This window comes from Misgurnus anguillicaudatus, chromosome 16, assembly GCF_027580225.2.
Source record: "Misgurnus anguillicaudatus chromosome 16, ASM2758022v2, whole genome shotgun sequence".
Taxonomy (NCBI): Eukaryota; Metazoa; Chordata; class Actinopteri; order Cypriniformes; family Cobitidae; genus Misgurnus; species Misgurnus anguillicaudatus.
The window spans coordinates 13,013,883-13,028,932 of NC_073352.2; the positions used below are offsets into that span (position 1 = coordinate 13,013,883).

Genomic DNA, 15,050 nt, shown 5'->3' on the forward strand with positions numbered 1-15,050 from the left:
AAGCCATTAAATAATTAAAGTTGCACAATCCTTACACAATGAAACAGACTTTCAAATGAGTAAGAATCCGACCCTAAAGCATTTTGGTCGACTAGCATTTATCTTCGAACACATGTGGAATACAAACGCATTAATGAATGAATGATAGAAAGAAGTGTCGCAGACACTAAACAGATTTACAGAGTAAATGATTCTATTGACGAGACTGAATAAACACTGCATTGTTTGTGCTCCACGGCACTTCTGCGATGGTGCTTGAAGTCACCGCATCATTCATCAGGACGTCTGCTGTGATACGACTGACCAGCTGATGAACATTCTTAACACATAAAGTGTGACAGCAGTGAACTGTGCCAATTGTGAAGAGGAACACAAATGTGCACATGCTACAATAGCTCAATCTAGTAGGCCTTAAGAAGGTTTGATGCTTTCGGCACGTTGCATGCTTTATTTCTGTCTCCTTTAAGCGATCAATTGAGACTAAATGGCTAAATTTAGTCATCTCTTCGATGCATTTACATTTTACATTAGCAGACACTTATCCAAAGTGACTTACAAGGTATATATTTTATTCAGTATGTGTGTTCATTGGGTTCGAGCCATGACCTTTTGCGTTGATAATGCAATGCTATTTCAGTATTTCATAATGAATGTTTGCTTTTCTGAAGCATTTAGTCTACAGTTACATCAGTCTTATTTGTATAGCACAACAAATCAGTTCACAATGTTGGAACTCTTACAATTTAATACTGAAACGGCACCCAATGTTCCTGCATGGCAATCTTTGTTGTAGCAGGTCTCAGGGCTGATGTTGTAAATCTGTTTGAGTTTGACAGATTTCATAACTATTTAAGTGTACTCTTTGATTTACTTCTTGTCTCTGTGCGCTAAGTGCGGCCTCATCTTCCAATCGAAAAACTATGCGAGATGTCTGCAGTATGCATGGATGGAAAACAACAACATGCCGTCCCATTGATCAAAGTGAAAGAAAACACAAGAGCTTCGTTGCCAGTAAACGTGAGAATTTTATTGATTATTGTCCTTTGGACAATTGGGGCTGAAGGCACAATGCTGTTGACCTCCATATATATCAGGACATAATCAATGTATTTATGACTGATGAAACTGACTCTTCTTTTGACTGATAACTCAAATAACAAACTTCACAACGACAGCTGTCGGAGACACCTACCATACACTCAGGGCTGTCAAGTTACAACAACAGTGACCTTTCACACTATTGTGGAGGGTGAGAACTTATAGTTAACAGTCCAGGAAAGACCCTCTTTAAACCGGCCTGTCTTTAAGGTTTGTTACCCTTTTATTATTCAGCAAACTGGCATAATCAATGTTTGTTTGCGTCATGATAACCGAATCGTACAGGTAGATCACGTACCAGGCTTGTTTAAATAAAGAGGCAGATATCATCCCAGGATGTTTAGGGACCACATTGGATATTTGTGCTCTTTGGTTTTCACACTGGGGATGTTTGTTGTTTTCAACATAAAAGAGGCAAAGTTTCGCTCTGACCTCAAACATTCAAACAGCATGTGTTTGGTCGATAGCTGGCTGGTCGGCACACAGTTCAATAGACTGATGGAGCCACGGGGTCATTTCTGATTTGACTGAGGAGTTGTACAGTATTAGTCCTTCAAGGCAACTGTTGGTTTACATTGGTTGCATACATTTTGCTTCCTAATATCTGTAAGATACACAACGTGCAATTTCTCTTCTTCTTTGCTCTTAAGAAAGATTTGATGAACCTTAGGTGGGAGATGTGGATGTGATACTAAATAGGATGACTTGAATTAAGTATCTGGAGTCATGAAGTGTGGAGGTTATGGGAACCTGTCAAAATTCCTAAAGCATGGCTAAAAGCTCTAAGCGACAAGCAGAGAATCAATGAGGCTACTGATTGCAGGGTAATTACTGTTATTGTTTACATAGATTTTAATGCATTAATCATACATCAAACTTTAGTGCTAGGGTTAAAAGATAGAACAACTTTACTTATCATAAATAGGTTCGCTTTTAGTATTACAGTTAGTTAATATGTTGACACTAGAAGCATTTCCATTTCCGTTCAAATTGAAATAAAGATTTGAAACACGTCCATTTTTTCGAAAACTCTGATTTATCGCAAAGTTTTTATGCTAAGGTGAGGAGTTTTTTTAGGCATTTCTAAAAAGGAATGTATCACAAAACTGCGTTTACTGGTCACCTGGTGTGTGTGCGTAAAAGTCACATGATCATTCTTGAAATATGGCACGGTATATTTGGTGTGTTCGACACTACTGCAAGAATCAACAATATCAAAATACTGCAAGAGCGATTCGAGAGTTGATCGCTTATGTATTTTGATATTGTAAGATCTTGTGACGCAGTATGATGCCGAACACACCAAGTTGCAATGACTTATCATGAAATAACAAATTAAGTTTTAGTCATGTAACATCAGTTAATAAAAAGCCAGCATTTTGCAATACGTTTTTATTGACATTTAAAAAATGTATGCTTACGTTTGGTAAAAAATCATTAATGCTATCCAGGCTAGTATGAGATTGCTAAATAAACACTTTAACGCATGATTAGTCTTCATTGTAATTCTTATTAAATTCACTACCCTTTTGTGTTGTTCAGGATAAAAACTTCAACTAAATTAAACAGCTGTAAAAATGTATCAGATTAATTTTTTTTTCAAATTTCAGGATTTTTACTCATTAATTGCCAAGCTCATAAATGATGTCCTTGATTTGGAAAAAACACACACAATTACTTATTTTCAATATTAAAAGTGATTGTGGACTGGACCCCCCCCCCCCCCCTTTTCACAGTCTTGTTCATGTCAAAGATTAGTAAAAACATTGACTTTGATGCATTTTTGTTTTGTTTTTAATGCAGCATCAGATTTAATTTTTTTTTGTCCCTTATTTACTGTTCGTGACTGTTTTTGCCCCATTGACTTCCATTATAACAACATTTTTTGATTGCAAAGCCATGACACCATATAATCATGCATTCTTGATTGTTGGTGGTTTTTCCATTTGCAAAGAGGTAAAATTTGTATTTTTACATTTGATCACCACGTGGCACCATTAACCCTTTAGTAGGCCTGTGCATACACAAAGTTTAATTTCTGGCTTGTACACGGAGTTATATGGAGTATAACAGCAGATTATTGTTTGTGTAAAAACATTGAAAGCATACACTCTAAAAATATTGTGATTAAACACATGGTTGGGTAAGTATTGGACAGCACCAACCTTTCTTACTCAACCATGGGTTGAAATAACCCAACATTTGGGTTAAACCCAGCATCGGTTTATTTATAACCCAAGATTGGTTGTTATAACCATGATAAAATGCTTTAGGTTGGCAGCTCCGGTGTAAGACACCAAATAGTATTTAGATGTGTATATTGCATAAATAGTCTATTGCATATTTAACCATATAGCTGTAAGGAACAGACATCACAACCCTGTTAATTGCATAATCGCATTAGGAAAATAATCATGGTTTTATTATTTATAATGGTGTAGTAAGCATGTTACTATTATTACTAAAGTTTTATTAATATAATATTTAAACTGTGGTTGCTATAATGAGGCAAATTTGTGGTTAAGGTAAAACTAAATGCTGTGGTAAGCCTACTATAATTAATGGATGGACACTGTCGGGTGACAGCAGTGTCATGCATGCATCCTGCTTCTGTAGCTCTAAGCCTGTCTTTAATTTTCATTCCACTTGATCTCTCATCAAATAGTGAAACTTTCGGCTATATATTATTTAATCCAACAATGATGGAGAAGTATTGAGCGAACTCTTCACACAGTGCCCTCGGTCGGTGAGACATGCTCACTGCATGCGGTGTGATCAGTATAGCAGCGCTCTCTGGTTCTCCACATCTCATTCTCTAGAAGATGGCGGACTGCGCTTCACTGTTAGATGAGGAGTTCTCTTCATTTGTCTTCAATTACTTGACTGAAAACTCCGGGAGCCAGGTAAGCCATGCTCGGTTTCCGTTAGTGCACAATCTTGGCTCTTTCACCTTGTGTTGGTTTTTGCATGTTAGTGTCTGTGGCGCTATATATTTTCATCATTTCATCGATGCTGTCAGTGGGTCTCAGCCGGCGTCTTGACTCCCTGACGTCTGCGCTTCACGTGGAGTTTGCAGGAAATAATGCATACGAGTTAAAGTGTTTCATAGACGAATAATGCCTTTATTTGGTCTGCTGTGAATGCGTGGGTATTACATGGTAGTTAATAGCTAACACACGTTTTAAAGACTTTAAATGCGTTCGTTACTTAACAAAAAAATCACAAGAATTTCCCGGTGTGCGCGTGACACGTGGGAGCTCTGGTGAACTTGACGACTTTGATTTTATAGTTGTAAGATAAGAACCAAATCGCACTTATTTGTGCATTTAACGTTATTATTTTGGGAGCTGAAAAGTAATATTAGCATAATTGTGCTAGGTAGGTGTTTATTTCCCCGCTCGTTTTATTATGTGCAACCATAAGCATCATATTAAATGAAACATTATTCGGTATTTGTACTGGTGGTCAAACCAATAAGTTACACTACGATCACGGTATGAAGTTGAGGAGCTATTGCTGATGAAGCTGTATGGTAAGTTTTGTGAGATCGCAACTTACGAAATGGGCTTTCATAACGCAAGAATAGTTGATGCATTATACAAGTCAAACGAACCCGCCAATATCATGTGCACGTATTATACAGTTTGCCATTTGAATTTTCCACTTCCGTGCTTATGTGTAACAGGCTCTCGTCGCACTGCAGAGTGAAATATTTACAATACATTACTGATAAACTTGAGTTAAGTTACGTGATATAGATTACGCCGCTTTGTTTAAGATACTTTTAGGATGTTGTATTAATACACTTGTAGATGTTAATACACGGATGGGATGAAGAATACGAGCACAAATTTGTTCTAAATTGTGGCATGCATTGTTAAAGTATGACGGATCAGATTAATTACTACATGTGCCTGTTACTGTACAGTATTGCGCGCGCTCATACGTTATGTTAAATACATAAAGTCATTCATTTTTTGAAAGCTTAACACATTTAAATGATGTTTTAAACGCTCGGTGTTGTTTGTCCGATGTCTTTGGGTCAGCGGGACCATTGTAAGTGTTGTAAATGTGCTCGGGTTGTCGGAATGATTGCGCGTTGTCTGCCCAGTGTAATAGTACTCCATCCTCGTGACTGGAGTTACAGAACACACAGTTACTGCAGTCATGTGCTCGCCGCCGTTAGACGTAGTAAAATGATCGGGAGGCGTGTTCGACTTTATGCGGCGCAACAAAGTACCGTGATCTCGCGACTTCTTCATATGCTTTCGAATCGCTCTCGCGGTATTTTGATGTCATACGGTGATCTTGCTGCGCAGCGCTGTTTAATGTTAAACAGGCCAACTCCCTCCTGTGAGCGTGCATGTGACTGACTGACTTGAGCTGCTGCGCAAAGTGAAACAGTTCAGATCACGACTAATCATTTACTGTACACTTTATGATTTATGACTCTCAAAAGTAGTCTAAAAAAGTGTTTATAAAGGGAATTCATTCCGAGACATATACAAATAGACTTATTTAGAATAAAAATGCATATTTTTTTCAAATTCACTATTCCTTAGGAAATTAACCATGGATTTATTATAGTAAAATTGTATCAATGTTTTTATGCATATTGATCACCATTTGTATTACTACAGTTAAACTAGTACTAATATAATGGTTAAACATGTAGTTTTGTGGTTACAATGGTTTTCTACAAATTAAACCAAAAAGAGTGCAAATAGCTGATTTATTTTTGTGAGTAATTTTATGTTGTAATCTGTGCTATGTAGATGATCTGATATTTTTACTCAAAATACACAGAAACTCTTTCAGGACTTATAACCCGAAATTACACAATAAGGCATTTATATATTAATTGAATAAAACTTCATATAAGCTTTCAAACTACATGATATTACATCTGCTTCCTGCAGTTGTCATGATGGGCACTGCAGTGCTATGTGTACGGTTTCTGTGATATGGGCTGAGTCACCTACGTTGCCAGAGTCGGCTTATGTATTTACACCATGAAATGAGTCTTCCTCCCTCGGCTCAATGTCTTTTAGCTGTGCCTTCCCTCATAATTTTATGCTGATTTGAAATACACAGGGTTGGCGTGATCTTTACGCTTAACAGAGAGTTCAAACAATTGACTCTGTGTCTGCTTGTTTACTGAAGAATTGTATCCATCATTTGCTTTATCGCTGTAAAGTTGAAGCATAAAATCGAATCAGTGTCAGGCAAGAGATGATGTTTTAGATGTTTTGGTAAGATTTTGCCCGGTCCGAATACACTTCATATTAGATTTGAAGAAATCGCAATTTTTTTCGTCTATTCATTTGAAATCCACTGAGAGCGAGAGTGATATGAGATGCCGTAAAACATCACCGGAATATAATTTGATTCGTTTTTCAGAGGAGAGCGTTGGCCATAAATGTGGCTCAATAAATGGGCTACAGTTTCTAGATTGTCAGTTTATACATCGCTCTTTTCTCTCCAATTACTTTATAGTATGATAGTGCTTATTCTTTTTATGCTTAGGACACACATGTATTTATTACCAGGGCCGTTTCCTCTTCTGAAACCCTGGAGGTCGATCAGCCGGCTCCTCTATCTCTCTTTGGGGATGTGAGGAAGTCTGGGAATGCTTTGTAACAGATCAATGTCAATTTCGACATGAAAGGGATAGACTGTAGAAAGATGGGCATCGATATCAGTTACCCATGCTAATCTATCATCGGCTAAGAGCACAGCTGGAATGGCACGTTTAAAAAAACTTCATTGACTCGAGGTAATGGGACCAAAGGTCAGATGTATGGAAAATCCTGCATTTCTGTAACAGACAGTAGTGCTACATCCTAAGATATATATTTACTTTAGTGTGGCCTATGATTTTTACATTAGTATTCGTGTTCACTGCTCTTCATTAATAATTGTTAAAGTCGTGGGAGCGGCCATTTACATTAGTATCTAGGTGATACCACGTTTTGGTTGAAATCTCTCTTTCTCATTAAACATACATTAAAGCTTCTGATGCATTTTACTGGGTGTCCTGGCGAAATGCATTATGGCAGCGTCATCATTTTGCTGTTGTTTTATACTACGGTATAAAGTGGTAGATTGATGGCATGTGTTGAAACTCCATTGTCCCGGTTTGAACTTAGCTAAAAGGTATGCTGGTGCATTAGGTACTGTAATATCTTAATCTCTGAAACACTCACATCACCTAGTTTAGTTGTATTGTCTGATTTCAAGTGATGCAAGTCATTTTGAAATATTCCTTGAAGTTAGTAGGGCAACTGTAGTAACCATTTGCATTGGTCAACATTTGTAAACCCAGACTGGTGGCCTGTACATTTGCAAGCTAAACAAATTTGCAGGTGTGTTATTCCAATATGAAATCATTCCCCACCTGCATATTGTGCAAAAATTTGAGGCTTTTGGAGATTGATTTAGCCTCTTCTTTGCCCACTAAGTGCATTTGAGGATTTAAAAAGCTGTGTACTTTACATTTAAGTATAATTTTTTGGATGTTGGATATTATAAATAGGCCTATCGTTCTTCTTAATCCTCTGCCACTATTGTTCTTCGAGTTTTACAATTTCCACGTTTTGAATTGGAAATGAGCGTGCCAGCCCTGCCATAGAAACATGAGGGAAGGGCAAGCTCAGACTGGCAGAGACTCACAGTGGGCAAAGAGGAATCTCCCATAGCTACAGCATCGTAAAACACAAGTCTTGGGAGTTAAAGCAGGAAACAGATTCTTGTCTTCAACACACACCTAAAAGTCATACGGGTGTGCGTTTTGCCTAGAGGCATTAAAATGTAATATAAACATCATGTGTTTTTCTTGTCAGTTTGGTGGTTTTTAACGTTGCTTTTTTAAGTATGATATTAATTAAGGGCAGATAACAACCTGCACCTCAGGACACAGGAACACAAAGGAATCAGCAGGATTATGGGAACCCAAGAGACAACCAGTCTGTAACGTGTGTTGCTTTAAAGAAAGCGGAGAAGTGAATCCATGTGCAAAAGGTGTTTATTAAGTAAAATCCCATAAAGGGCCAGCAACCAAATCCAAACAGGGTTAATCCAACAAACGTAATCCAAAATACAGGCAATGTGTCAGGGCAGGCGGCAGTACAGGCAAAATCCAGATAACAGGCACAGGTCAAAAAACAGGAACAGATACAGATAAACAGGTAACAGATAAACAGGATGCAGGTAACAGATTCAGATACAGATACAAACAGGATGGCGATGTAATAATCAGCCCGGAGCAGGTGAACAGGATGTGACTTATATACAAGAACAAACAGGAAGTGAGAAGTGAAACATGGCAGGATGTATATCAAAATAAAAGCCAGAACAGAACAGGATGTCAAAATAAAAGTCCAAAATACAAAAATACACAGAATACAACCAGACACAGAACAAAACCATTACAGAACCCCCCCTCTAAAGGGCGACTCCCGGAGCCCAACAAACAAAACATACAGTCCAATAGAGGGTGGGCGGGCGGGCCAGGACCTCTTGGGGAAGGCAGGGCAGTTCAGGAGAGGTCCTGGGTCATATGGCCAGGATGGTCCAGGAACATGGGGCAGATGCGGGCCTGGGTCATGGGGCAGGCTAGGACCTGGGACATGGGGCAGGCTAGGACCTGGGTCATGGGGCAGGCTAGGTCCTGGGTCGTGGGGCAGGCTAGGACCTGGGTCGTGGGGCAGGCTAGGACCTGGGTCGTGGGGCAGGCTAGGACCTGGGTCGTGGGGCAGGCTAGGACCTGGGTCGTGGGGCAGGCTAGGACCTGGGTCGTGGGGCAGGCTAGGACCTGGGTCATGGGGCAGGCTAGGACCTGGGTCATGGGGCAGGCTAGGACCTGGGTCATGGGGCAGGCTAGGACCTGGGTCATGGGGCAGGCTAGGACCTGGGTCATGGGGCAGGCTAGGACCTGGGTCATGGGGCAGGCTAGGACCTGGGTCATGGGGCAGGCTAGGACCTGGGTCATGGGGCAGGCTAGGACCTGGGTCATGGGGCAGGCTAGGACCTGGGTCATGGGGCAGGCTAGGACCTGGGTCATGGGGCAGGCTAGGACCTGGGTCATGGGGCAGGCTAGGACCTGGGTCATGGGGCAGGCTAGGACCTGGGTCATGGGGCAGGCTTGGACCTGGGTCATGGGGCAGGCTAGGACCTGGGACATTGGGTAGGAATAGACCTGGAACACAAGGAGAGGAAGAATCAGAGTCCACTTCGGTCTCCGCCTCGGCGTCCTCTGCCTCCTTCCTGTGTCCGGGTACTACCCCCCCCCCAAAAAACTTGGAAAAGCTTCCAAAGCCCAGGGTGGCGAAGTCCCAGGTGGTGGACCAGACAAATCAGATGAATCAGATGAGCCAGGTGAATCAGATGAGCCAGGTGAGTCAGACGAATCATGTGAATCAGGTGAGACAGACGAATCAGATGGGACAGGTGAATCAGGCAGGACAGACGAATCAGATGAATTAGATGAATCAGAGGAGTCGGGCGGATCAGGTGAATCAGGCAGGTCAGGTGAATCAGGCAGGTCAGGTGAATCAGGCAGGTCAGGTGAATCAGGCAGGTCAGGTGAATCAGATAGATCAGGTGAATCAGATAGATCAGGTGAATCAGATAGATCAGGTGAATCAGATGGGTCGGGCAGATCAGATGGGTCGGGCAGATCAGATGGGTCGGGCAGATCATATGGGTCGGGCAGATCAGATGAGTCGGGCAGATCAGATGAGACGGGCAGATCAGATGAGACGGGCAGATCAGATGAGACGGGCAGATCAGATGAGACGGGCAGATCAGATGAGACGGGCAGATCAGATGAGACGGCCAGATCAGATGAGACGGGCAGATCAGATGAGACGGGCAGATCAGATGAGACGGGCAGATCAGATGAGTCGGGCAGATCAGATGAGACGGGCAGATCAGATGAGACGGGCAGATCAGATGAGACGGGCAGATCAGATGAGTCAGATGGGTCAGATGAATCGGATGGTTCAGATTCAGGGCCTTGAGGAACCTCGGGAACAACAGAGCAGAAGGCAGACCAAACGCACCACAGGGCTATAGCAAATTCAGAAAGTATTGAGTCAATGAAACATACCTCTGTGGTCGTTGGTTCAGGCATGGCGGCCATCTTGACATCAGGTGCTGGGTGACTAATAGCCCTCGTGAGTGCAGGTGTGGTGGTGATGATAGCTCTCTGAAATACAGGTGCAGGAATGATGGTAGATCTCTCGAAAACAGGTGTGGAAACAGGCAGGATGGCGGCCATTTTGGGAACAGGCGGGATGGCAGCCATTTTAGGGACAGGCAGGATGGCGGCCATTTTGGGAGCAGGCAGGGTGGCGGCCATTTTAGGGACAGGCAGGATTGTGGTGGTTTTCTTGGAGACAGGTGCAGGTGCAGAGACAGGCAGGATGGCGGCCATTTTGGGAACAGGCAGGGTGGCGGCCATTTTAGGAGCAAGCATGGTTTGTACAGGTGTGGGTAGAACAGGCATGACATGGCTTGGTGGTTTGTGTACATTCTCTGGAGGTGTATCCGCAACACCCACAGTGAATGGTGAGCCACACAATAGCAGGGCAAAGTCAATATAACTCTCCAGGGACCAAGCAGACATATCATGGGGCATACACAAGCGCGGCCATTCATCAAGAGCATTGTAAAAAATTGGTTTCAATGTTTCCTCATCATAATGTACTTGATTAGACAATTCCAAGAAGTCACTTACATATTCCTCGATTGGACGGTGGTTCTGGCGTAGTGCAAGCAGGGCAAAAACAGGTTTCATGTTGCTGGTGGGAAGTTACTAACCTTCGCTGGATCCGGGTTAAGGCTGATTAATCTGTAACGGGTGCTTTAAAGAAAGCGATGAGAAGGTGAATCCATGTGCAAAAGGTGTTTATTGTAAAATCCCCAAAAGGGCCAGCAAACAAATCCAGAGGGTAAATCCAAAATCAGAATCCAAAGACAGGCACAATATCAGGGCAGGCGGCAATACAGGCAAAATCCAGATAAACAGGCTCAGGTCAAAAAACAGGCAGATACAGATTAACAGAAACAGAAACAGATACAGATACAGGCACAGGCAGATACTAAACAGGATGGCGATGTAATAATCAGCCCGGAGCAGGTGAACAGGATGTGACTTATATACAAGAACAAACAGGAAGTGAGAAGTGAAACATGGCAGGATGTATATCAAAATAAAAGCCAGAACAGAACAGGATGTCAAAATAAAAGTCCAAAATACAAAAATACACAGAATACAACCAGACACAGAACAAAACCATTACACAGTCTATCTTTAGAACAATGCCCCATCCTTATTCATTTATTGGCCTTGAATGCATTTGCAATCTGTATTTCAGTTCCTGAATTGTGCATTTATAATTGACCATAACCACTAAAGACATCCTACTAGGGTGCAAGATATTGAAGGGAAAGTCTTGTACGATAACTTGCTAAATTATGCGGTATACAATAATGCACGGTAACTCTTTATGTTTGTAAAAAATGATTTCAATTATATTAAAATGTTTAAAAACTGAAAATAATATTGTTTTATATTATTTTTGGAAAAGAAAGCATCAGATTATTTGTCTCACCAGTCTGTTTCTATCTGTATCGACCTAAAACTTTGAATATACATAACTTTTTGAATTATTAAAGTTAGTCATTCAGTTATTGCATTATATTGCAATATCATATTGCGGTATGGACTGCTGCAATATTTTCTCTGCTGTCACCATACCTTGCCGCCCTACATTCTATGATATTTATTTTTTTAGTCAAATGATATGAGGTTTTCAATGTTAGATGTGTACGAACATTTGATTACTCATGATTAGGTTGCACAATTAATCGAAAAACAAATCAGGATTACAATTAACAGTTCAAACAATTACATAATAAAGTCATAATAAATCAACAACAAACAAAAAAGTATTGATAAGTTGACGAGGTATCCTTGAGCCATTTTTTTTGCTAACAGCATAACTCCCATAATTATTTGTTATTTACATTATATTATTTAGTTTTGGATGTTTATAGACGGTTTCAAGCGGCTGTCGTGGTCCGCGCATAACTTCCGGTAAACTCCGCTAAGAATAAATAACAACAAAGTTCTTTAAACGTAGTTTATTTATGTAACAAGCAAAAAAACAACACACAGATTACATAGGAAACCAAAACATTTGTTCAAGAGATCAGTTAAGCAACTAATCAGACCATTAAAAAAACAAAACCGGAAGTAAAGGTCGGATCCAGACGTGTATCGCGTCAGCGCACGTGCGTCCGATGAAACCGTCTATAATTTATCGTACAACATCTTTACAGAAAGTTATAAAACGTTTCAAAACGTCAATGTAAATTAATCAATCTATTAATCGACAATTACAATATCAAGGTGAATAATCGACAATTATGATTTTTGTCGTAATCGTGCAGCCCTACGATTTTATAATAAATAATTTGGATATAAAATTTCCGCTCTTTGAACTCTAATTGTTTGACGGTTGATTTGACTTCAGATGTGTTTGCAATGTCATCATCTATAATTATAGCTTTGTGACAACAGATTGTTGTGTTCAAGAAAAAAATCCTGCCCAACAGGATTGCATAAAGTTTCTGAACTTCACTGTTGCTGTTGGCTACATGAATAAGCCTTTGACATAACAAGAAAAACCCTGAAACTGTCGGAAATGGAAAATATAGCTAGCTGCGTTATGAAAAATCTTTTATTCAGACCTAAGAGCATAAGAGGTGACAGAGGGAACCAAAGTCTAAAGGAGATTATATCCTCCCATGACAGTGTTGAGAATACACAGTGTTCCTCCACAGAATGTTCTGGCTCAGGACAGTAACTAAGCTAAAACACGCTGTCCATTGGCTGCCTGTTCCTCCAGTAATTCAGCGAGCACCTGACTCTTTCAGTCTCCTGACAGACCTCTAAAAAACTGGTAGTTCAGCATCTCTGTTTATGGTGCTTGGAAAAACATGGCTTTGCTAGATAAGCACGACTGCAGGTGAACCGTCTTTCACCTGCACGTACCCTGTCCTCAACACAAAAAACACACACTTTGACTGTGACCTAATTTAACAGCGAACCTTGGCTTTGGCAAGCGTAGTCAGCTTGTGACTGGATATTGTCAGTCTGGGCGGTTTCAGCTGGATGTAGTAATAGTTTGCTCTTGCTCGTGGACTTCATTGCCTTCACCGAGTCCATTTTATTCACCTTTCCTCTCTATTCTTGCTTTGTGCCAACATGTTGAAGTGAACTGGAATTGACTCTAAGGCTACAGTCATTTTTAGCACTCGTCTCGGCTGTTTGATTGTATTATAAATCCTACAACCTTAAACCACCCCATGCAGCGGTCCAGATTGTTCTAAAGGTGCCAGACGTGAACACAAAGACAACTACGTTTTGAAACACTAGCATTCCGTTTACTAGTGAAGACTTGCAAATGATTGGTGTAAAGACACACCTAAATAAATGTCAAAAATGTTGTGACGTAATCAGGGAAATACTTGCATGTTCTTACAGCATTTATAGCACATACTGTACTGAACAGTACGTATCACAAAATTTTATTTAAGAAGTTCATTAAATAAATTTGTTGGTACAAAATGGTTTCTCTACAGTATAAAGTACTGATACAAGCTGTATATACAGTAATTGTGCTTTAAAGTTTTTTTTACAGTGATGTCCAAGAAGAACCATTACTTTCATACATTTTTTAATCTTTTAGTTCTTTAGATGTTCATATATGTAATCATTCAGCCAAAAAATGTTTCTTCTATGGCAGGGGTTTTCAAACCCTCAGACGGTTCCAAGGGGTTCCCAGAAAGCTTCAAGAGAAAACGACAAAGCAAAAATTGTCAAAAGTCTATTTGTAGCCAATTATTTAAATGTGTATATTACAATATTACAATTACTATTTATCTTACACAGTTTACATGTTTCTTCATAAAAATTAGGGATGTCTCGATACCACTTTTTCATTTCCGATTCCGATACCAGAATTCCGAATATCAGCCGATACCTGCCCCATACTACTTCAATTAAATGTGTATAGTGCTTTCTGCTACATCTAGTATAATTTTATACTTAATATAAGTTAAAGGAAACATCAGTAACCATGACAGTGTTTAGGAGAACAAATAATAGGTACGTTTCATCAATTAAGTATGCTAAATATTTTGTCCTTAATTGCGTAAAACTGTCATAGTAAAAAAGCTTTAGTGTGCAGATGGTTATTTGGGAATTATGCGTTTGACCGGACTTTTTATGCACATGCCGGGTGCAGAATTTATGTGCCTAAGTCATATACATGCTACATTTATGGGCTTTCTGGGGGAAGAATTGATGCTAGTGCTGCCTCACTATTAGTCGTGACTAATCGTTTGCAGAATACAAGTTTTTGTTTACATAATGTATGTGTGTTTACTGTGTATAATAATTATGTTTAAATAAATACACACACATAAATGTATAATTTTAAGAAAAAAATATATTTATATAATAATATTTATATATAATATAGATTATATATAAATATAAACACATGCAAATGTTTCTTAATTATGTATATACATGCATATGTGTATGTGTATTTATACATAATTATTATACACAGTACACCCACATATATTATGTAAACAAAAACTTTTATTCTGCAAACGATTAGTCGTGACTAATCGTGAGGCAGCACTAATTGATGCCCTTGAATCATCCTCTTATGGGAATCCTCGCACTGCAATAGAAAGATTATAACTGTTAAAACACAAAGAGAATAGATGCATCAGGCACTCAGCATATAGTGAATTGCATCTATCGCGTTTCATCCATCCTCTTCACCAGTGGATTAACTCAGTGTTCCTGTGAACTTAAATATCTTTAAATGTGCATTTCGTCGCTGTCCGATGAAACTCACGTATGTTCA

General features: G+C 39.9%; 1 protein-coding gene across 3 annotated transcripts in view; it reads left to right on the forward strand.

Moving 5' to 3' along the window:
• Positions 1–3,847: 3,847 nt before the first annotated feature.
• ppargc1b (peroxisome proliferator-activated receptor gamma, coactivator 1 beta) overlaps positions 3,848–15,050 on the forward strand; it is a 63,518-nt gene continuing 52,315 nt past the window's right edge. For 2 of the 3 annotated variants that reach the window (XM_073854138.1, XM_073854139.1), the window contains exon 1: positions 3,848–4,001. In XM_073854138.1, coding sequence (XP_073710239.1) covers positions 3,921–4,001 — 81 coding nt within the window. In that variant the 5' untranslated portion in view covers positions 3,848–3,920. Of the gene's footprint in view, positions 4,002–4,607; positions 4,631–15,050 lie in introns of those variants that run through there. The other variant, XM_073854140.1, reaches the window with a different exon arrangement.